The sequence below is a fragment of the Cynocephalus volans genome, chromosome 12, assembly GCF_027409185.1.
Source record: "Cynocephalus volans isolate mCynVol1 chromosome 12, mCynVol1.pri, whole genome shotgun sequence".
NCBI lineage: Eukaryota > Metazoa > Chordata > Mammalia > Dermoptera > Cynocephalidae > Cynocephalus > Cynocephalus volans.
The window spans coordinates 19,544,229-19,567,735 of record NC_084471.1 but is presented as its reverse complement, the minus strand read 5'-3'; the positions used below and the strand labels follow the sequence as shown (position 1 = coordinate 19,567,735).

The 23,507-nt window shown below is 34.3% G+C and overlaps 1 protein-coding gene across 2 annotated transcripts in view; it reads right to left on the bottom strand.

Moving 5' to 3' along the window:
• The window catches only part of SLC41A2 (solute carrier family 41 member 2), a 150,878-nt gene that overhangs the window by 47,446 nt on the left and 79,925 nt on the right, over positions 1-23,507 (bottom strand). Inside the window, exons 8-10 of one of the 2 annotated variants that reach the window (XM_063075200.1) lie at positions 20,064-20,143; positions 2,669-2,800; positions 1,646-1,794 (exon numbers count right to left, since the gene is read on the bottom strand). In XM_063075200.1, coding sequence (XP_062931270.1) covers positions 1,646-1,794; positions 2,669-2,800; positions 20,064-20,143 — 361 coding nt within the window. The remainder of the gene's footprint in view (positions 1-1,645; positions 1,795-2,668; positions 2,801-20,063; positions 20,144-23,507) is intronic. The other variant, XM_063075202.1, reaches the window with a different exon arrangement.

Genomic DNA, 23,507 nt, shown 5'->3' with positions numbered 1-23,507 from the left:
TCAAAGAATTATTTGAATCCATCTCTTACGGGATTAGGACTTCTCACTGTAGGAGGTATCGAATCTACAGAGTTTACCAAGAAGTAATGCCCAAGAAACCAAAATAAAGCTAGAATAGTTAGAAAAAATTAAGGATGGGTTTATGGAAAAGGAAGCAAGTGAAAAAAGATGCAATTATTAACCTCAAGAAAAATAAAATACAGAAAAAGGAAATACAGTTATAGTAAATTATCTGGCTCTACACTACATGGAAAAGATGGGACATTATAACAGCCCCCAAGTCCTCAACTTTTATTAGCAAAAGCCTGAAGAAGATTAATCATAAACTCTAAATTTAGATATATTACTTTAAAACTTATAAATACTAGAAGAAACAGCTAAAATATTTCAAAGTGATTATCTCTGAGGGATGGGATTGGAAAGGTAGAACCTTTTATTTAGTAGCATTCAATTTCAAAATTTTGTAAACGTATTATATTGATCACACATTTTGAAAGTAAAAGCAATTTTCTTAAGTTTTAAAGTTAAAGCCTTCACATAAAGATGGCAAGTTGAATACAGTCATGTCTTGCTTAAGAATGGCAATATATTCTGAGAAATGCGTTAGGCGATTTCCTATTTGTGCAAACATCACAGAGCGTACTTACACAAACCTAGGTTGTATAGCCTGCTACACACCTAGGCTATATGGAATAGCTGTTATAATCTATTATGGGACCACAGTCATATATTTGGTTTGTCATTGACTGAAAGGTTGTTATGCAGCACATGACTGTATATGCATTTAACTCTATTCTGGGCCAGCCTGTGGCTCACTCGGGAGAGTGCGGTGCTGATAACTCTATTCTCTCCAAAAACCTCTGTAACGAAACAGAGAAAATATTTAGAAAGGCATGGAAATCTCCTAGGAAGAAGAGAAAAAAGTGAGAAAATATAAATTTAATGCAAGAGTTCCAGGAGCCAAATAATAAGATTCCAGAATGAAAAAAAGAGAGATAATGACCAAAGAAAAAATTCAATAAATTTCCCTAAAACCAAAGAACATGAGTTTTTAGATTGACAGGGTCAAACAAAACAGACAAAATACACCCATACAAGGGTACACTAACATGAAATTTAAGAACTCCCAGGGTACATCAACATGAAATTTAAGAATAAATAAAAAGAGAAGATTGTGCAAGCTTCCAGGGAGATAAAAGAAGTTATGTGTGATGGTATCAGAAACAGGAATGGTGCCTGACTGTTTTCAATGGTAATAGGAGGAGCTCAAAGGCAATGAAGCAATGCCTTCAAAATTCTAAAAGAAACAGAATTCTACATCCACTCAACCTAGCAACTGAGAGGGTGGAATAAAGCATTTTAAAAAATGCAGTCTTGGAAAATTTACTCCCATGCCTTCTTTCTCAGGAATCTATTGGAAGATGTGTTCATACAAAACGAGAGAACCAAAAAAGGGATAAAATCCAGGAAACAGAAAATACAAAGGTTTTAAGTGGTCCTGAGCTCACTGGCTTAAGAAGAGCAAGTCAATGTGAAAGCATTCAGTTGATTTTTGAAATGGCAAATATATCATATGCTTTTGATTTACATATACTTCTACAGCAGTCTGAGCATAAAAGAGATTTCAAGAGGTTTTAACTCTTACCTGTAACACAGCAGCAAATAAGTATACTACTACGAAGATTACAGTTAAAGAAGTATGACCACTTTTCATCAAATGAATAGTATAGAGGAAAATTAAATGTCCAGGAATAACTAAAAGCAGTAGAACTTGGGCAGACTTATTATTTACTCCTGTAATATAAAATGTAAAAGTCATTAAAACAAAATCATATTTTGGTTAATAATAGGTCACAGTTATTAAAGTTTGAGGATTACTTTCTAGTTATTATACTTCATAGCATCACATAAAATTAAATTGCTAAAAAAGAATTGCAACTAGTTACAATTCACTTAATTCTTTGAAATTCCCAATATAATATTATATGTTAATTAAATGAAAGGTAGTTGATAAAAACTTGCTGTGAAGAACACTGGTCAGACTTTAATATCTATCATTAAAAACAGAGAGAAGACAAAAGAGAAAACATAAAGTTCTTAAGGTACTGGAATGTTTTAATTTTACTTATTCCTTTAGAGTTCTATCACTGATATTACAAGGCTAGACATTTCTGATCTTCATTTGAAAGTCAATAATCACATTTATTTTCATTAGGAAAAAAAGTGACAAGAATTGTAAGATTCAAAATTATGTTCTTAGTTTTTTTGGCAATCACATGCCTGGCTGACATAAATAATGCACTATTCCTTGTAATTGAGGTCATCCCCTTTCATCCTGTTTGTTTGGGAGCAAATGCCTGCATTTAGAAAGGCCAAAAAAACTAATACAGAAAAGACAGTACATCTGTCTCCCTAAATCACTTCAATATTTTTTTTGTGTGTATAAGGTTCCTCTTTCCTAACTAATAAGATATTCTAGAGAGAAGAATAAATCCTCAGCAACTGCAAAATTAATACAAATGACTTTCTGTTCACTCGAGATTTGCTCTCAGAAATAGGAAAGTTGTACAGCACTCATAAACAAAATATATATTCAACAAATATTGCCTGCCTATAATCTAAGAGAGCAGTAGTTCCTTAAAATATGCAAAAATCTACAAGCCCATACCTGAACCAAAAAAAGTTTTAAATGGATAGTAACAACCTTTGGGTTCATCAGGCAATTCTCCTGGAATGCTATGTAAATGGAGGTAAGTAGAAATCCTGCTAGCCTGAATGGCCACCAAATTACCACCAATACCTGAAATATAAGAAAATAAAGTAGTTATCTTCATATTTTAAACAACTTGCATAAATTCAACTAGAAGCAAGCCTCTTTATGGGCCAATAAAAATATAAGCCATATTCTAAGAGCCAATAAAACAAAATAAGGCATTCTTCTGAAATATTGGTTTATTTACTGCTGAGGTAGACATTCCAAAGGCATAAAATCATTGTTATGAAAGTTTCATTCATTATTTTTTCAAACCTCACTATCTGGTATAAGGCAGACCAAAGCAGGTAATTTTTAAAAATTATTATCACAACCAAGATATCAAATTAGGTTAACAGGATATTTCGTATTTATCATCTTAAACAAGAGGGAAAATAACCTATATTTATTCAAATAGACAAAACTTGATACATATCAGCTTATCCGTATAAGCCACTGAAAAAGCTAACAGAGAAAGTCACCTTTTTACCTAGATTATCTTCTCATATACTCAGAGGCAGAGGAGTTGATGCTGAGACATGAATTTCAAAAGGCAGTAAGCCCCTCTAAGGTGAGACAGAACACTCAAATTGTTTTTCCCTTCACAGAGTATAGGAGAAAGAGGTAGTAGCCATAAAAGCAAGTAGGAAGAAAACAACTGAAAATTTCAAATTCTTAAATACTGAGTGTGGGCTAGCATAACCATTTAGAATACATGGGAGCCCTAGACACAGAGAAAGTCCACATTCATTTGCCATCTATTTTCCACAAGCCTCTACTAGGTGCTCGTGAGACAGACTGAGGCAGGGCAGGAAACTTGAGAGCCAACCTCAGCAGCATACAGGCCAGAAACCTCACCCATTTCTGAACCCCTCTCTCATATAAAGCAAATGCTGCTTGGAGAGGTAGAAGAAATACTCCAGCTACCTGGTCCCAGGCAACGATTAGTTATCACTGGAGGAAAAATACAAGTAAAAGCTGTCTGCTTCTACAGAGTGGAACAAAACCTTCTGCTCAAGACCAATCTGGCAGAGTTTGGCTGCCAAAAGTGGGAGGGTAGAAACATTGAGAAAGCCCTGAGGACCAGGTACACAGAGCTCTGAGGACCAGGTATACAGAGACTGTCTAAGATTGAGAATAGAGCAAGAGAATCCCAAATCCCATCCTATGCCTTGCTCTTTGTAGGAGGCATCAGCAAATTACCATTGGAAGAAGAGCAAGAGTACAGACAGTTAAGCCTTCCATGCTGCACACATACAGCACTCCCAGCTTCACCCTAAGCATAAGGTAGCAGGAGCCCACCAATAAAAACAATTTTAAGTTTGTGGTGCACTATAATAACCACAAAAAATAAGCCCAGTTCAACTACTGACTTGATTAACAACTCAATCCTCCATACTAATGACCTAGCAGAAGAAAATGACTGCCAATTTCTAGGCATAATATTTATCTCAATCTCCAATGGTCTTTATATACAATGTCCAGCATTTGATAAAGAATTACAAGACAGTAAAAATCAATAAAGAAAACAGACTATTTAAAGAGTTAAGAAGTCAACAGAACCAGACCCAGTGATCAGTCAGCTGTTAAAAGCATCTGATGAGAACTTTAAAGTAACCAAGAGTAATATGTTAAAGAATCCAGTGGAAAAGGTGTACAACATATATTAAAAGATGGTGGACTGGCCAGTTAGCTCAGCTCATTAGAGCACAGTGTTGTAACACCAAGGTCAAGGATTTGGATCCCCATAATGGCCAGCCACCAAAATAATAAATAAAAAAATAAAAAACAAAAGATGGGGACATAAGTTAAAAGTAAAAATATGGAAAAAGATATGCCATGTATGCAAACACTAATGAAAAGAAAGCTAGAGCGGCTGTATTAACATCAGGAAAAAAAACCAGACATTATAGCAAGGAATATTACCAGAGATAAAGATGGACATTGAATAATACTTAAGAAAGTCAATTCATGAAAAACACATGACAATCCTAAATGTAGATGCACCTAAAAATAAATCTTCAAAATACATAGAGCAAAAAACAGTAAATCTAAAAGGAAAAATAGACAAATCTGTGTTTATTCTTAGAGACTTTACCTCTCTCTCTCTCTCTCATTAACTGATATAATACACAGATTTTAAAAATTGACCACTATGTAGAAGACTTTAATAATACTATCAGCCAATTTGATCTAAATGACATTTATAGAACACAACCATCCAACAACAGCAGAATATACTTTACATATGCACACATGGAACATTAATGAAGACAGACTATATTATGGGCCATAAGACAAGTCTCAAATTCAAAATGATTGGAACATGCAAAGTATGCTGCTCTCTGGCTATAATAGAAAAGATAGATATCTGGGAATTCCCTCAAATATATGAAAAGTAAACAATACACTTCTAAGTAACCCACAGGTCAAAGAAAAAATTGGAAGGAAATTTGGAAAATATGTTGAATTTGATGCAAATGAAAACACAATATATTGAAGAAGGTGGGAAGCACATAAAGCAGTACTTAGAAATTTACAGCATAAAATACTCAAATTAGAAAAAAAGGTCTCATATCAATGATATGATTCATATCAAAAAAATAGAAAAAAAGAAAAAATTAAACTAAAAGAAAGCGTTCAGATGGAATAAAATTATAAGAACACAAATTAATAAAATAGAAAACAGAAACAACAAAGAAATGAAACCAAAAGCTGGTTCTTTGAATAAATCAAGGAAAAAAAAAAGAGAAGATACAAATTCCAGTACCAAGAAAGAGAAGTCATCACTACTGACTGTACAAGCATTAAAAGGATAATGTAGGAATATCATAAACTTAAAAAAGTACTAAACAATTAGCAAATCAAATCCAGCAAAATATTAAATTTATAACACATTACAACCAAATCGAACTTATCCTAAGAATGCAAAGCCAATTTAATATTTGGAAATAAATTAATGAAATTCACATATTAACAAACAAATAGAGGAAAAAATAATATGATTGTATGAATAAATGCAGAAAAATTTATAAAATTCAACATTTAGCAAACTAGGAATCAAGGAGGACTTCTTTAACCTGATACACACACATACACACACACACACACACACACACACAATCTGCCCTCCATATCCATGGGTTCTGCATTCACAGATTGAACCAATCATGGATAGAAAATATTTGGGAAAAAAGTTCCAGAAAACTTTTTCTTGTCATTATTCCCTAAACAATAAATACAGTATAACGACTATTTACATAGCATTTACATTTTATTAGGTATTATAAGTAATCCAGAGATGATTTAAATCATACAGGAGGTTGTACATAGGTTATATGTAAATACTACAGCATTTAATGTAAGAAACTCACACATCCATGGATTTTGGCATAGAGGGTGGTATCCTGGAACCAATCCCCCACAGATACCAAGAGATGAACTTTATGTATGAAATCTGAGATATGATAAAGGAGGTACTGCAGATCAATAAATAGTGCTATAGACTTTTATAAATAGTGCAAAAATAATTGGTTATTAATATGCAAAAAAACATGAAATTTGATCCCTACCTACACACCATGTCCATGTGAATTAAAGACATAATATGAAAGGCAAAATTACTAAGCTTTAGGAGATAATATAGAATGAATGGGAAGAATTTTTTTTACAAAATAGAAAAACAGAATTATAAAGGAAAAGAATGATAAATTTGACTGCAGTGTAATTAAAAACTTCTGCTCTTCAAGAGATGCTGTAGAGAAAGTGAAAAGACAAGCCACAGAGTGTGAGAAGATCTTCACAACACCTAACTGTCAAAGGACTACTATCCATAATATATATGAAGAACCCCTACAAATTGAAAGAAAAAGGAACAAAAGACTTGTATAGATAGTTCACAAAAGACGTTATTCCAAATTGTCAGCAAACATATGAAAAGGTGCTCAACCTCATTCTGTGTGTAAGCACAGAAATGCAAATAAGAGCACAATAAATGTCATTTTACACCCATCAGATTGGGCAAAACTTTTAGCCTGAAAACATCAACTGTTTGTAATGATGTGGAGCAACAAGAACTCTTACACAAAGCTAGCAAGCATGTAACTTGTTATCCCTTTGGAAAACACTTTGGCATTGTGTAATAAAGTTGTTGGTGTGCATACCTTACAACCTGGCAATTCTACTCTTAAATAAATACTCAAAGAAATGCCGCATATGTGCACCAGGTGGAATAATGAGCTCTGAAAGAAGTATGAAATCAAAAGAATGGAATGTCTTTTTAAAAATTTATGCAGTACTCCATTTGAATCACAGTGAGTATACTGGAAAGGGATATTTTTGAATAAGAAGAGTTAGAGGACAATTTTAACTCTTTAAAATTGTCTGAACCAGGTGCTAAGAGTCAAAAGCTTTGGTGACATCAGAGAGAATCAGAAGGCAGCAATCCTCTGGCCAGGATTATTACCCTTTGCTGATACAAGTTACCTGGAAGCAAGATAGATTTACCTTAAAAACTGAGGTGAGACTACCTTGTCTTTTTAGTAATGGATTATTATGTGGTGATAGGCTGTTGCTGGATGACGAGTTCTTTGCTTGATAACCTAGGATTTGATTTTTAGGACCCAGCAATAGGGAATTTACTATGGAGAAATCCAGCCCTAGCAGCCTCCAAATCTGAGCAGTTTATTTTTTATTTTATTTTTTTTTTTGTCGTTTTTTCGTGACCGGCACTCAGCCAGTGAGTGCACCGGTCAGTCCTATACAGGATCCGAACCCGCGGCGGGAGCGTCGCCGCGCTGCCAGCGCAGCGCTCTACCAAGTGCGCCACGGGCTCGGCCCCAAATCTGAGCAGTTTATATGGGATACACATAAGTATTATGCTCAGAAATATAGATTGAGTGATTTTACTCAAAGTCAGTCTATATCATCTATATATTACCTATACATTGCCTGATACCTAGTAAAGTTTTGGCATTCATGGTATCCTAACAATGCTAATTTGTTATTGTGAAATATTGTGAAAATAAGAATTTAATATTTTTTAGTCACAGAAAAAAATACAAGTAAAGAAATAGGAAAAGCATGAACTCCCCCCTTTCTAAACTGAGAGAGTAATCTCTTTTTGTGCCAATGCACCAAAAATAAAGCAATTTAAAAATTATATTTTTGAAACTGAAATTATGATGACTTGATCTTAAAGTAAATGTAGCTTCACAATTTCCTTATCACATCTCATTTAGTAAATAACAAACTCATTAAAAGCAAAAGCTTAAGATAATTTAAAATGCATCATTAAAATGTTTAAAAAATGGATCCCAGGGAGTTCTAAAAAACTTTCCAAAGGAAAATAAATTTCTTCAAAAAAGTGTTTAAAAGTCACATTGACTAGTTAGAACAATTAAGGCATGTAAACGCAGAGCTCTGTTCTCTGCAGAGTTCTGACTCTGACTCGCATCATCTGGATCTGAAAACTGCCTCAGCCACTTAACTACAACTTCACAAGATCACTCCTCTTGGAGCTTCCATTTTCTGAAAATGAGAATAACTTAATATCTACCTCATAAGGATGTTAAGAGAGTTAAATAAAATAATGCATTACATGAGAAATGTTTAGCAGTTTCTGGACATGGTAAAGGCTCCGGAAATGTTTACTACTACTACCACTACTACTACTACTACACAATTTATACAAATAATTTGATTCTGACATGTTTTTTTAATTGTAGGTCCTGACACTTAACTTGCTGGAAAACTTATTTGTGAAAAGATGTCCAGGAACTGTGTTGCCTTTCAATTCACATATTATTTTGTTTTAAAAAATAAGAAAATAAATCACTTGGCACTCATATTTTCGATAATCATTTAAACTGCCTTCTGTTTACTCAATGAATTTTCCACTAGAAGTCAGTGATGACTATTTTTAAAAGTCTGGATTTTCTAAATCTGAGCTCATTTTCTAAAGTAAAAAATTAGACTAGAACATTGAATAATTGGCATGTACTGATACTCATCTGATAGTGGTACACAAGCAAGACCAGTAACTTATACCTCTAAGTGAAAGTAAATTAATATATCCTAACAAGTGAAAGTAGGAGTATATATACTACATAATGCAAGCATTTTCACGAGTTACTGACAACCAATAAAAAACAGCATTGTAATCATTCATGAATTTCTCCTCACAGTGCCCAAAAGAAGAAGAATCTAATGTTAAGAATTATACCTAATGGAAAACAAAAGATTGCATTCAGAAACATTTTTCAATGCCAGATATTTTCCATAGGAATGCATAAATTGCAGTTTTCTTTTCATCTTCATTTACTCTGGGCATTCTCTTGGGGGTAATGTTCTGTGTAGTATTTTATTAGATATGGAACATGTCAATGCAAATGAAGGAAGCAAACGCTATTAGGCCTGAGAATTTCTACTCTAGTTACAACTTCCCTTGGACTGAGTTTGAAACAAAAAGCTAGTAATGATTAGTTGCAGCTCTCTTCTAAAGCCCACAAATTTTTTGGTAGAACTTTACAGAACTACTTTTATCATTTCTTTGCTCCCATGCAATAGACTAACATAATGATAAAAAATATAAAAAAACCCTTATAAATAATCATCTAATCATTTTATCACACTGTAGTCCAGGAAACAGACATAATTGATGTTATAGTTGCACCAAACTAAAAATAAAATGAATTAAGACTTTTAAAAAGATACTGATATACTTTTTCCAGATAAGGTAAATAAAGCTAAAGTAAACAACAAAATTAATGAAGGGACTAACTGAAGTTTTAACCTCTCATGGTCTCATCATGATCACTGATTATATTTTTAAATTACGGCAGAAATACTACCTTGGAACAGCTGTGTCTTTAATGTCAAAAAATGCTTTCTTGCTATTGTGACATATACTATGTTTCCATTAAGAGCTAGTCCATCAGCACTTCTTCTAAATTAAATTATTTAGAAACTAATTGCATTATTAAAACTAGTGGAGAGCATCTAAAGATTGTCTCATATAAATTAAAACCGTTAGTAAAAACAGCTTGTCAATATACCAAAAATAATTAGCCCTCAGTACCCACGGGACCTAATTTTAGGTACTTTATGCTTACAATAAGCTCTGCTGATGATATAAAGTTTGATATCAGAAAGAAATTATCAGAAGTTTCATTTAGGGATTGCTTTAAAATCCAAATTTGTGTTTTGTTAAATTTAGAAAGGAAATATATGTTTCAAGTAAATATTTAGCATTTGCGTCATAGAATATATTTCAAATTCTGTCAAAAACTCTTTTGCATATCCCCAAGGAAACCTAAAACAAAAGTTCATTTTCTTAAAAAGTACATCTTTATAATCAACAATGCAACAGATCTACCACCTTCCGTATAGACAAACATATGATAGCCACCTCCTTATGCCGCTGCATTTTTACATATCCTCCTTTCAAGACTCCTTTTCAGAACTCACACGCTAGCAGCTGTGGGCAGCCCCCACCCAACAGATGGAGAAGCGTGCACGGGACCTTAGGAATCACAGGCAGCCCCCACTGCTGCTGCAGACACTGCTTCCACAAAGATGGCCCACCACAGCCACTGCTGTCACAAGGGAAGCTTGGCAGCACAGTAGCAGCCACTGCCGCTGTTCAGGCAGCCCACTGACCACTTGACTCCACTGTCACCAGTATAGCCCAGGGAAAAAGGTGAGTGAGCCCAGACATGCAACCCAGTGGCCCAATCCACAGGGGGAATAATTATGCTTCCACACACGGTAGCACACCTGTGGGTGGGAGGTATATATGCAGACCACACAACTGCCTTGATCCAGTCAAGGACCCCCCAAGAGTGCAGGAACCCAAGATACCCAAACAGAGTAAGAAAGAAAATTCCCAATCACCACCAATGCATCCCCCAACCAGGGTAAGCAAGAACCCAGGAGGAGCCTCTGCCTGTAAAAAAGAGGAAAGAGAAACTCTGCCCAGGATCACCCATTCAAACTTAGGAGCTCCAGTATAACAGTGTACCCATCAGGGTCATGGGATGCTAGCTGGGGTGCCAATAAGCCTGCATAAGGACACCTACCCCAGCCAAAGAGTGACAGGTACCCAGGCACTTCTCCTAAGAACTCAAGTGCTCACCCATTTCCTCAATGAACCAACACAGTGTTACTAACCTCAGCAAGGAATCACTAAGTGCCCCAGTGCCTAGGTCATGGAGGTACACACAAACAACTCCAATACTGAACACAGCTGAAGTAGCCATATGGAGACTATACTACTGTGTCTATGTGGAACCAATACTAAAATACCCTACTCAACAGTCATTGTAAAACACATCTACAGGAGAAAGTCTCTCTCCTCAAAGCCCACTCCAGAGCAAAAGAAGAAGCAACTGCTCTATCAGATGACCAGACATTAATGAGGAAATACTAGAAATACAAAAAAAAAAAAAAAGAAAAGAAAAGAAAAGAAAATATGACACCACCAAAGGAATACAATAATTCTCAAGCACAGGCCTCATAGAGCAGGAAACCCTTGAAATGAATGAAATGGAATTCCAAGCAACAATCTTAAGGAAACTCAATCAGATACATGAAGACTCAGTAAGATGACACAACAAAATGAGAAAAAGTATCCAGGATATGAAGGAAGAAATTTACAGAGATTACCTCAAAAATGAATGTGCAGAACTCCTGGAATTGAAGAATTCATTCAACAAAATAAAAAAACACAACCAAGAGCTTAAGCAGCAGGTTAGAGAAAGCAGAAAAAAAGAATTTCTGATCTTGAAAACAGTCTTCCTGAAATAACACAGGCAGACCAAAAAGAAAAAAAAAAAAGAAAAAAGAATTTTTTAAAAATGAAGAAAATCTAAGAGAGCTAGCAGACAACCTTAAATGCATGAACATCCAAATCATGGGTGTTCTGGAAGGGGAAGAGAAAGGAAAAGGCATTGAAAATCTATTCAATGAAATAACAGTGGAAAACCTTCCAGGTATACAGAGAGACAGAGACCTTCCAATGTAGGAGGCTCAAAGATTCCCAAACAGATTCATTCCAAAAAAAAGTCCTCTCCAAGACACATTATAGTCAAACTGGCAAAGCTCAAAGACAAAGAGAGAATCCTAAAAACAGCAAGGGAAAAGCATCAAGTCACCTATAAGGGAGTCCCTATCAGACTAACAGTAGACTTCTCAACAGAAACTCTACAGGCTAGAATAAAATGGGATATACTCAAAATACTAAAAGAAAAAAACTGCCAGCCAAGAATACTACACTCATCAAGGCTATCCTTCAGAAATGAGAGAGAAATAATCTACTTCCCAGACATACAAAAACTATAGGAAATCACCACCATACAACCAGCCCTACAAGAAATCCTCAAGGGAGTACTGCATCAGGAATCCAAAAACCAATAATCACTACCATGAATACACAAGAAAGAACAATACTCACTGGTAGAACAGAAATGCAAATAAGGAAGAGAAAGAAAATATATCTTACCACCACAAAAACCTAACAAATACCACAGACAATCAATAAAAGGGAAGAAAGGAACAAAAGACAGTAAAAAATCCAAACAAAAATCAATAAAATGTCAGGAGTAAGACAATACCTTTCAACAACAATGCTAAATGTAAATAGATTAAGTTTCCCACTCAAAAGACACAGACTGACTGGATAAAAAACCTAGACCCAACTATAAGCTGTTTTCAAGAGACTTACCTCACCTGTTAAGACTCATACAGACTAATACTGAAGAGATGGAAAAAGACATACCCTGCAAATGGAAACCAAAAACAAGCAGATGTAGCTATTCTTACATAGGATAAAATACACTTTAAACCAAATCCCCCCCCCCAAAAAAGACAGAGAATAAGAAGGCCATTGTATAATGATAAAGGGATCTATCCAGCAAGAAAACAGAACAACCATAAATGTATATGCACTCAACACCAAAGCACCCAGATATATAAAGCAAGCACTATTAGAACGAAAGAAAGAGATAGACCCCAATATGATAATAGTTGAGGGCCTGAACACCCCTCTCTCTGCACTGGACAGATCATCTAGGCAACAAATCAACAGAGAACCACACTTTATACCAGTTGGATTTGACAGACATCTACAGAACATTTCATCCAACAACTACAGAATATATATTCTTCTCATCAGCATATGGAACATTCTCCAGGACAGACAACATCTTAGGTCACAAATCAAGTGTTAGCAAATTTTAAAAAACTGAAATCATTTTAAGTATCTTTTCAGACCACAATGGATTAAAACAAAAAATCAATAACAAGCAAAACTCTGGAAACTATACAAATAAATGGAAATTAAACTACATGCTCCTGAACAACCTATGCTTTCAAGAGGAAATTAAACAGGAAACCAAAAAATTTCTTGAAATGAATGAAAATAAAGATACATCATACTAAAACCTGTGGGATACTGAAAAAAAAAAAAAAAACCCAAACTGTGGGATACTAAGAGGGAAGTTTATTGCAACAAATACTCACATCAAAAGAACAGAAAGACTTCAAATAAACAACCTAATGCTACACCTCAAAGAACTAGAAAAACAAGAACAATTCAATCCCAAAAATAGTAGATGGAAAGAAATAATTAAGATCAAAGCAGAACTAAGTGAAATAGAGACCCAAAAAACAATTCAAAAGATCAATGAAACAAAAACTTGGTTTCTTGGGAAGATAAACAAAACAGACAAACCATTAGCTAGGCAAACTAAAAAATCGGACAGAAGACCCAAATAACAAAAATCAGAAGTGAAAAAGGAGACATTACGACCAATACCACAGAAATACAAAAATCATTACAGATTATTATAAACAACTATACACCAACAAATTTGAAAACCTGGAAGAAATGGATAAATTTCTGGATATATACAAACTACCAAGACTGAACCAAGAAGAAACAGAAAACATGAACAGACCAATAACAATCAAAGAGACTGAAGTACTAATCAGCAGTTTCCCAAAAAAGAAAAGCCTAGGACTGGATGGCTCACTGCTGAATTGTACCAAACCTTTAAAGAGGAATTAATACCAATTCTCTTCATACTGTTCCAAAAAACTGAAACAGAGGCCATTCTCCCAAACTCATTCTATGAGGCATTACCCTGACATGAAAAGAAGACAAAGATTCAACAAAAAAAGAAAACTACAGGCCAATATCCCTGATGAGCATAGATGCAAAAGTCCTCAACAAAATATTAGCACATAGAATTCAGCAACACATCAAGAAGATTACACACCATGATCAAAAGTGGCATTCATCTCAAGGATGCAAGGATGATTCAACATACACAAATCAATAAATGTGATTACACCACATCAACAAAATCAAGGACAAAAATCATATGATTATCTCAACAGATGCAGAAAAAACATTTGACAAAATTCATTATCCCTTCATGATAAAGACACTCATCAAATTAGGTACAGAAGGAAAATATCTCAACACAATAAAAGCCATGTATGACAAACCCACTGCCAATATCATCCTGAAAGCTTTTCTCTTAAGAACAGGCAAGACAAGTATGCCCACTCTCACCACTCCTATTTAACATAGTATTGGAAGTACTAAACAGATCAATCAGGCAAGAGAAAGAAATAAAGGGCATCTAGATTGGGAAAGAGAAAGTCAAACTGTCCCTGCTTGCAGATGGCATGATTCTATAAATAGAAAAACCTAAAGACTTTACCAAAAAACTCTTAGAGCCGATAAACAATTTCAGTAAAGTGGAAGGATACAAAATCAACATGCAAAAATTAGTAGCATTTTTATACTCCTGTAATGAAGTAGCAGAAAAAGAAACCAAGAAAGCAAGCCCATTTACAAGTCACCAAAAAAAAAAAAAAAAAAAAAAAAAAAAATCCCTAGGAATCAAATTAACCAAGGAGGTAAAAGCTCTCTACAACAAGAACTACAATCAAATGCTGAAAGAAATTAAAGGAGACTGAAAAAGACCTTCCATGTTCTTGAACTAGAAGAATCAACATTGTGAAAATGTCCATACTACCTAAAGCAATCTACAGATTCAATGCAATCCCCATCAAAATACCAAAGACATTCTTCACAGGAACAAAAAAAGCAATCCTAACATTCATATGGAACAAAAAAAGACCTCAAACAGCCAAAGCAATCCTGAGCAAAATAAAAAAGCTGGAGGCATAACACTATCTAACTTCAAATTACACTACAAAGCTAAAACAGCATTGTACTGGCATAAAACAGACACTTGGACCAATGGAACAGAATAGAGAACCCAGAAATCAACCCACATACTTATAACTAGCTCATCTTTGACAAGAGCAACAAGAACATGCACTGGGAAAAGACTGCCTCTTCAATAAATGGTGCTTGGAAAACTGTAATCCACATGTAGAAGAATGAAACTAGAGCTGTATCTCTTGCCATATATCAAAATCAACTCGAATGAAACTAGACCTGTACCTTTTGCCATATACCAAAATCAACTCAAAATGGATTAAAGACTTAAATATAAGACCTGAAACTATAAAACTCGTTAAGGAAAACATAGGAGAAACTTCAGGAAGCAGGACTGGGCAAAGACTTTATGAATAAGACCCCAAAAGTACAGGTAACAAAAGAAAAAATAAACAAATGGGGTTAGGTAAAACTAAAAAGCTTCTGCACAAGAAAAGAAACAACTAATAGAGCAAAAAAACAACCTACAGAATGGGAGAAAATATTTGCAAACTATAAATCTGACAAGGGACTAATATTCAGCATATACAAGGAACTCAAACAACTTAACAGTAAAAAAACAAGTAACCTGATTAAAAAATAGGCAAAGGATCTAAACAGGCATTTTTCAGAGGAAGATATACAAATGGTCAATGGACACAGGAAAAAATGTTCACATCCTTAAGCACCAGGGAAATGCAAATCAAAACCACATTGAAATATCATCTCACCCTAGTTTTAGACTGGCTATTATCAAAAAGAATAAAAATGCTGGCAAGGATGCCGAGAAAGAAGAACCCTCCTATACTGTTGGTGGGACTATAAATTAGTGCAGCCATTATGGAAAACAATATGGAGGTTCTTCAAACAACTACAGATAGAACTGCCATATACATATATCCCACTGCTGGATATATACCCAAAGGATTGGAAATTACCATGTTGAAGCGATACCTGCATTCCCATGTTTATCATACCTCTATTTACAGTAGCCAAGAGTTGGAACCAACCTAAATATCCATCAACAGATGACTGGATAAAGAAAATGCAGTATACATGCACAATGGAATACTACTCTGCCATAAAAAAGAATGAAATTCTGCTATTCACAGCAACATGGATGAACTTAGAGAAAGTTATGTTAAGTGAAATAGGCCAGGCATAGAAAGAGAAATACTGCATGTCCTCACTCATAAGTTGGAGCTAAAAAATAAAAAAACCCAAATAAATAAATAAAGATAACAATCACAATAATTCATTGAACTTTCAAAAACAGAGAACAGAACTGAGGCCACCAGAGGTGGGAATGGGGTAAGGAGAGGGGTGTTTAGCAAGAAATTGCTAAAGGGCCACAAAAAATTATTACATTGTGTAATGCTGAATATTCTAATTATCCTGATTTGAGCATCACATATTGCACACAGGTATTAGTATTCAATGCTGTACCCCACAGATATGTACAACCAATTATGTTAAAAAAAAAAAAAGAACTCATATGCATGAATTACTTTTAGTTTCAAGAAATGCAAACAGATGAAAATATGTCTTCCATTTTTTCATATTTTTCAGTAGAAATACATGGAACCCCCTACTAGTGAAGACTCTTTCATCTAAATAAGGGCCTACTCAACTCCCAAATCCCTAATCCATCACCTTTACCACTTCCTTCCCCACACACTTGTAGAAAGGCTGCTAAATGACTGACAAAGCCTCCAAATTTTCTACTTCCTTTGTCCTACATCATGCATTGTTAATGGAAGTGAAAATTGGTTCTTGGGGGAGGGGGGGAGAAAATCTTACTCATTTTGTTTACAAAGCACAGATATGCATACAAGTCATAAACAAAGAATATTTCCATGATATCAGTATTTCATGGGTGGGCACATATAGGGAAAAAAAATTGTTTAAAATGGCTCCTTCAAAGGGTGATAATGAAACAAACAAACAGTAAGTTTGAGAAACAGTGCCCTAGAGTAGAATTTCCCAACCAGTGTGCCTTGAATGGGTTATAGGTGGGTCAAAATATTGATCTTTTAAGCTCTCGACATGGCACCAAGCCAGTTGCCTCTGTTTACAAATGGCTGCCTTCTTCACCCTAGTGTGCATTAAAGTATTTTCTATGTGTGCCATGGCATAAAAAAGGTTGGGAAACACTGCCCTAGAGAAATGAGTCTATCTACTTTCTTGGAACAACTTAGATTGTCAATTGTACGGCCCTTCATCTTAGTCCACCCCATATCTGTGCATTTCCACCTGTCTTTCTTCAGGACTCCTTTTCTTACCACACTGAAGAAAGGGTTATCTTTTCTTTCCAAGGCTACTTTTGTAGCCCATCATTTCATGGAGCTTGGTCCCTCATTATTTACCATCTCTCATGCATCCTCAGTCTTTCCTTCTCTATTACTCCTTTGTCTCCTTGCCAATAAACATACCTACATCTCTCTTATCTTGGAAAAGTTTCCTCATTTGGATTTCTAGGTGTCTTCCAAGATTTTTATTGTTTTATACTAAATATTTAATGATACAAAAACAATATTTCTAAAATATACGTAAGCTATAAAGAATCATACAAAAACTCATGTACCCACCACCCAGTTTAAGAAATAAAATATTACCTTTACATTTGAAGTGCCCTATGTGACCCTCCCCAATCCTGCACTCTTCCATCCCCACCAGAGTAACTATCCTTAATTGTGATTTTAATTCTCTTGCTTTTCTATGTTATTACCACATACATATGTATTCCTAAACAATGTATCACTTAGTTTTCCATGCTTTTGAACTTTACATAAGTGAAATAAATTATCGTATATTAAGTTTCTAAGATTTATCCTTGCTCTTATGGTGAGATGTAATTTATTCATTTTTACTGTTAATAATATCCTATTGTAAGACTGTATCTTCATTTATTTAACCTGCTACTCAACAAACCTAACTCTCAAATGACGTCCTAATCATTGAATAAATAGTCCCTTTTGAATCGTCCTTCTTCTAACCAATGGATCTCTAGCTTTATATATTCACTCCTTGGATCTCTAACCTTCTCTATTAATATCTAAAGAGCTATTTGAATATTTACTCCTATCTAAAGTGTTTGGAGGTACACCAAAGAGGAGGTAATGCTGAGAAACCAATTTATCTAGTTATACACAGGAAAAATTATTAAGGAAAGTAATAAATGTTGCCATCACTGCCAATTTTTTATACAAACAGGAGGAACTATTTTTCTATTTTTTGCTTTTTTAAATGCATCTCACCAGTTCCCACTGTATAGGAAAAAATTTTGTTTATGGTCTAAGTTGTGTTATTTAACATAATAATCTCCTCAGATTCAGTGAAATATAGTTTGCAACAAAACTAAGTATATGCCTTAACTCATGCATTCATTCTATTCATCCAACAACTACCAAATCTTAACACGATAGGCACTATTAAGAATCATACAAAAAGAAAATTATCATATGAAATAAATACATACTATAATAAAATTGCTAAAAGTGTGCAGTGGAAGCATAGAAAATAGAGCAACTAATTCTGCCTAAGTATTTACCTTTGCAGAAGAGGTGACATTTTAATTGAATCTCAATAAATGAGCAGAACTATATAAGTAACAAAAGGGAAGTAAGAGAAAATAGTAGGTACAAAGATGTGGTATAGAAAAACAACATGATGTATTTGAGAAAGCATGAAAAATTCAACAAGATGAGAACTTTGAAGTTGGTAGAGTGGTGGGGAAATGAGACTGGAGAGAGTTTAGGACAGATTGGGCCTATTATTTTACACTAAATAATTTGTACTTTATCCTCTAGGAAACAAAGTTAATTGTGATCTTTTAAAAGGCAAGGGACAAGATCAGGTTTGTTATAAAGGTAACTCTGACAGCAAGGTGGAGGATAGGTTAAAACCGGATGAGAGAAGGGGCGGGGGGCAATTTATGGAGATCTACGCAAGTAAGATAATGAACAAAAACATGGAAAATAGAGACAAAGCACTGAGACTAATTCAGAGGATATTTCAAGAGCAAATAAAAGTAGAAAATATAAGGGAGAGGGAGTATGCGACTTGGGATGTCTTGTTTGGGACACTGGGTAGATAATGATACCACTAATTGACACAGGAAACACAGAAGGAAGAGCAGGTGGGAAAGATAGTGAGTTAAGTTAGGAGCTTGGGGTCTTCCATGTAGAGATAAATATCCAATTTAAAATATGGACCTGGAAATGAACAGATGTGTTAAGACAAGAGATAAAGAGTTGGAGCCATATGACAAACGACAAGTGGTTCTCAAACTTTTGGATGTATCAGAATCAACTAATGGGTTCTACGTCAGTTTCTGATTCAGGAGGTCTGGGTTGGGGCTTGATAATTCGCATTTCTAAAAAGATCCCAGGTGATATTGCTGGTCTGGGGACTACACTTTGAAAACCTTTGGACTAGACAATATCACTTATAAAGTAGGTAAAGATTGAGGATAGAAAATGATCAAGAACAGAGTCATGAAGAGTACAAACTAGGCAGGTAGCAAGGAGAAGCCAGTAAAACAACATGAAAAGAATTTTCAGAGAATGGGATCAGAATTGGGAGAGATGCAAAAAAGCCATACAAACAGTATCAAACAGGTGAATAGAATGAAGATTGAAAACAAGTAATTGGATAAAGTCATTAGTAAAAGCAGTTATGTAGAGTGGGAGGGAAGGAAAATACTGTAATGATAAAGTAAATGATAATCCAGATCTGAAATATTTTGCCACACTAAAGTTAGGTATGCTTGACTCTCAAGCTAATATCTGATGACAAGATTAAGAAAAATTCCTTTTTAAAATATGTTCTACTACTGAGACTAGGGAATATAACTTCTACTGCGAGCAACAACTTGGGGTTGGAGGGAGAATGGATGGGATGGAAGGACAGATCTCTTAAAATCCTAGTCCTAAGACTCTTATTAGTTTCTAAGAGTATATAAAGATTTGCTCTCAGTTTGATCCCTGTACTGGCCAGCTTCTAGGAAAAAAAAAAAAAAAGAAAGAAAAAAAAAAAAAAGATTTGCTATCATCGTGAAATAGTATATCCAATTCTTACCATTAATAACTGGTGTATAAACAACAATCCCAACCAAGTTTGGGTCAGATACAGTTGTGTCCAGAATAAGGCCCCCAATGCTGAAAGACATAAAATTACGTAATTTAGGCAAGAGGAAAGTAAATGTTCTTGAAGTTATTCTATACATACAGATACCCCTACTCTTTAGACTCTTTAAAATAAAATATTTACACATTTTAAAAACAGAGCAAAAAGAAAAATATTTAAAGTAAAAATATCAACAGCAAAATGTTGAAAATAAAAAATGGTATAAGCTATAGCCCCAAATTTCATTATTCTGATCTACAAGATATGTTATTCGGAAAAGAAAAAGCATATAAAGCTTTAAATGCATTAAAATGTCTGGAAGAACAGATATTATTAACCATTTCTGTTTCTAGAGGGTGAGACTGACCAGGAGACTGATGGTCACTTTATATCCTTCTGTGCTTAGTAATTTTTTATACCATGTCATCTATTACTTTAATAATCAAAAAAGTAATTTTAAAAAGAGTATATTTTCATATTTGAAATAAACAAAGCATTAAAGGGAAGATTTTTATTGTGTTAAAACTAACTATAGTTGTGTCTTATCACTGGTAAATTAAAATAATGAGTTTTAGCCACTGAAAGCCGATCTTCAGAACAACAGCCTAGATAAATAACATACAGTTACATAGTAGCAAGCCATACACTCTCAATGTCTCAATGGAACTTGGAGATGTTTTTTACAGTTTCCAAGACCATTATCAGTTAGTTAGCTCCAGTCTCTTGGCTTATGTACTGTAAAACACTGCCAGTCCCAATATTTCATGGGATCTTGTTGCCTAAATCTTCCAGGAAAACGAAATCCACATTACAGCAAAGTGAACCACATGCTGTCACAGAATGGGATTTGATTGTCAGAAGATCAAATCAAATATTCTTACCAATATCTGATAGTTAACATTAGGAAATTATTAAATCTTTATTATTTTATTCTTCAGTAAAAATAAATGAATTATATTTTAATATGCTTAATCTATGGGAGTTTCTATTTAAAAAGTCCACTATAGAGTCCAAAAGTAATCCTCCTTAGAAATATTTAAATATGTTAAGCCCTAATTAAAATAATAAAATATATATTTCAAGAACAAACTAATTATGAGTTAAAGACTAAATCTCTCTGCAAAAATGCATAGATCATGTTGTGGATATAACACAAACATTTGCTAAAAATACATTTTAAAATATTATCATTACCCAGAAAGTAAAACGCACTATAGAAAAAATTAGAAAATACAAACAAAAAGAAGAAATATCAACCCTAATTACACCGTTCTGAGTTATAATGTTCGTATACTAGTATATAGCCTTCCAGACATTTTTTACTTACATATATTATTTTATTATTCATTTCTTAAATTGACAAATAGAAAAATTACATAGATTAATCCTATATAACATGATGTTTTGAAATATGTATGCATTGAAGAATGACTAAATTGGGCTAATTAAGATATGCGTTACCTCACATACTTTTCATTTTTTGTGATGAAACACTTAAAATCTATTCTATTAAAGTTTTCAAGAATTCAGTACAATGTTAACTAGTCACTATGTTGTACAAGAGATCTCTTGAACTTATTTCTCCTGTCTCTGAAATTTTGTATACTTTGACCAACATCTCTCCAATCCCTCCTCCAGACATTTTATAATATGTGTACAGTCATGAATCCTTAACAATGGGGATACATTTAGAAAAATGCATTGTTAGGCAATTTCATTGTTGTGCAAACATCAGAATATGATTACACTAACCCGAATGGTATAGTCTACTACACACCGAGGCAATATGGTATAGCCACTACAATCTTACGGGACCAACATTGTATATGCAATCTATTTTTGACCAAAACATTGATATGCAGTGCATGACTGTATTTTTAAAAATAAAAATTGGATCAAATTATAATAAAGTAGTAGTCCCTAGCCCCACTCCCAGATCCTTCTCTCTACTAGGAACTCTTTTCAACTTCTTTAGCTGTTTCTTCTGGCAATGAATTCTATATTTCTAAATAACATGTTTATACTAAATAACAGCTTATACTGCTATTTCTTCATTTTTAATTTTAGACATTTATCTCATGACTTCCTACTATGGCAGATAAGGATTTAGTCTCTCTTATACTTCCCTTTCCACTTTGGTTCCTTCACAAATCCCTTCCTTCCCCCATCCTATCAATCTGATTATAATTTGTGGTGAAATATTTAGGGTTGACTTTATTATAACACTGGGATCATTGTTATAATATTTTGTGAGCCACAAAGTGTATTCTTAGATGTCCTCACTTTTTTTTTTGCTTTGCCTCATCTTTTTCTTCACTTTTTAGGTACCTATTACTAATTCAGCCTCAAGTGTGTAACAAAGTTAATGAACTACCTCTGAATACAGTCAAACTCATCAAGTAACCAATCCATTCCACATTTTTGTTTTTTCCTTAGAGACATCCTCTTTAAGCCCACTGTCCCCCTGCCAATCTGATGGTTGCTCTCTACACCTGATGCACAGTTGTCATCCTGTACCTTCCCCTTTTATAATTTTGTAATTATAATGTCTCCCATGTTGAATCTTGATCTATATATTATAACCAAGTCCCAATATTTCATAGGATCCTGTTGCCTGAATCGTCCAGGAAAAAGCAATCCTCATTACAAAAAATGAACCACATGATGTCACAGGAAGGGTTTCCTCATTCCTGTGTTGTCTTCTCTCTTGATTTATCTCCTTATTTTGACAGACCAAACCTTCTATCAGCTTTATACACATGAGCATGGGAAGTATTCTTTGAGATCCTGCATTTCTGAAAATTTCTTTAGTCTTCCCTTAACCCTGTTGACAACGTGACTACGTTTTATGTTCAAAATTATTTTCCCTCAGAATTTTGAAGGAATCACTTTTGGTGTTATTGGACATCATTCTAATTCTCAATCCTTTACATGTAACTTCTTTATTCTCTGGAAGCATTTGGATTTATGATAACATGCTTTGATTTGGGTCTACTCTAATTCATTGTGCTAGACACTCAGTGGACCCTTTCAATCTGTAAACCCATGTTCTTCAGCTCTGAAGAGTTTTCTTGCATTATCTCTTTCATAATTTTCTTTCCGTATCATTTGTCTCCTATTGTCCACCTCTTTGCTTTCTGTTCTGCTTACCAGGAGAGTTACTCAACTTTATCTTCCAGCTTTTCCAATGACCTTTTTGTTTGTGTTAATAATATATTTTGAATTTCCAAGAGTTCTTCCTGTTTTTCAAATCTTTCTTATTACAGCATTCTGTTCCTACGTTATAGATGCTATTACTTCTCTTATTTCTCTGAGGAGACTGGTGATAATTTTTTGAGGGTTTTCAACTATCCCTACACTTTCTTTGAGTACCATTTCTTTTTGGTCTTTCATGTT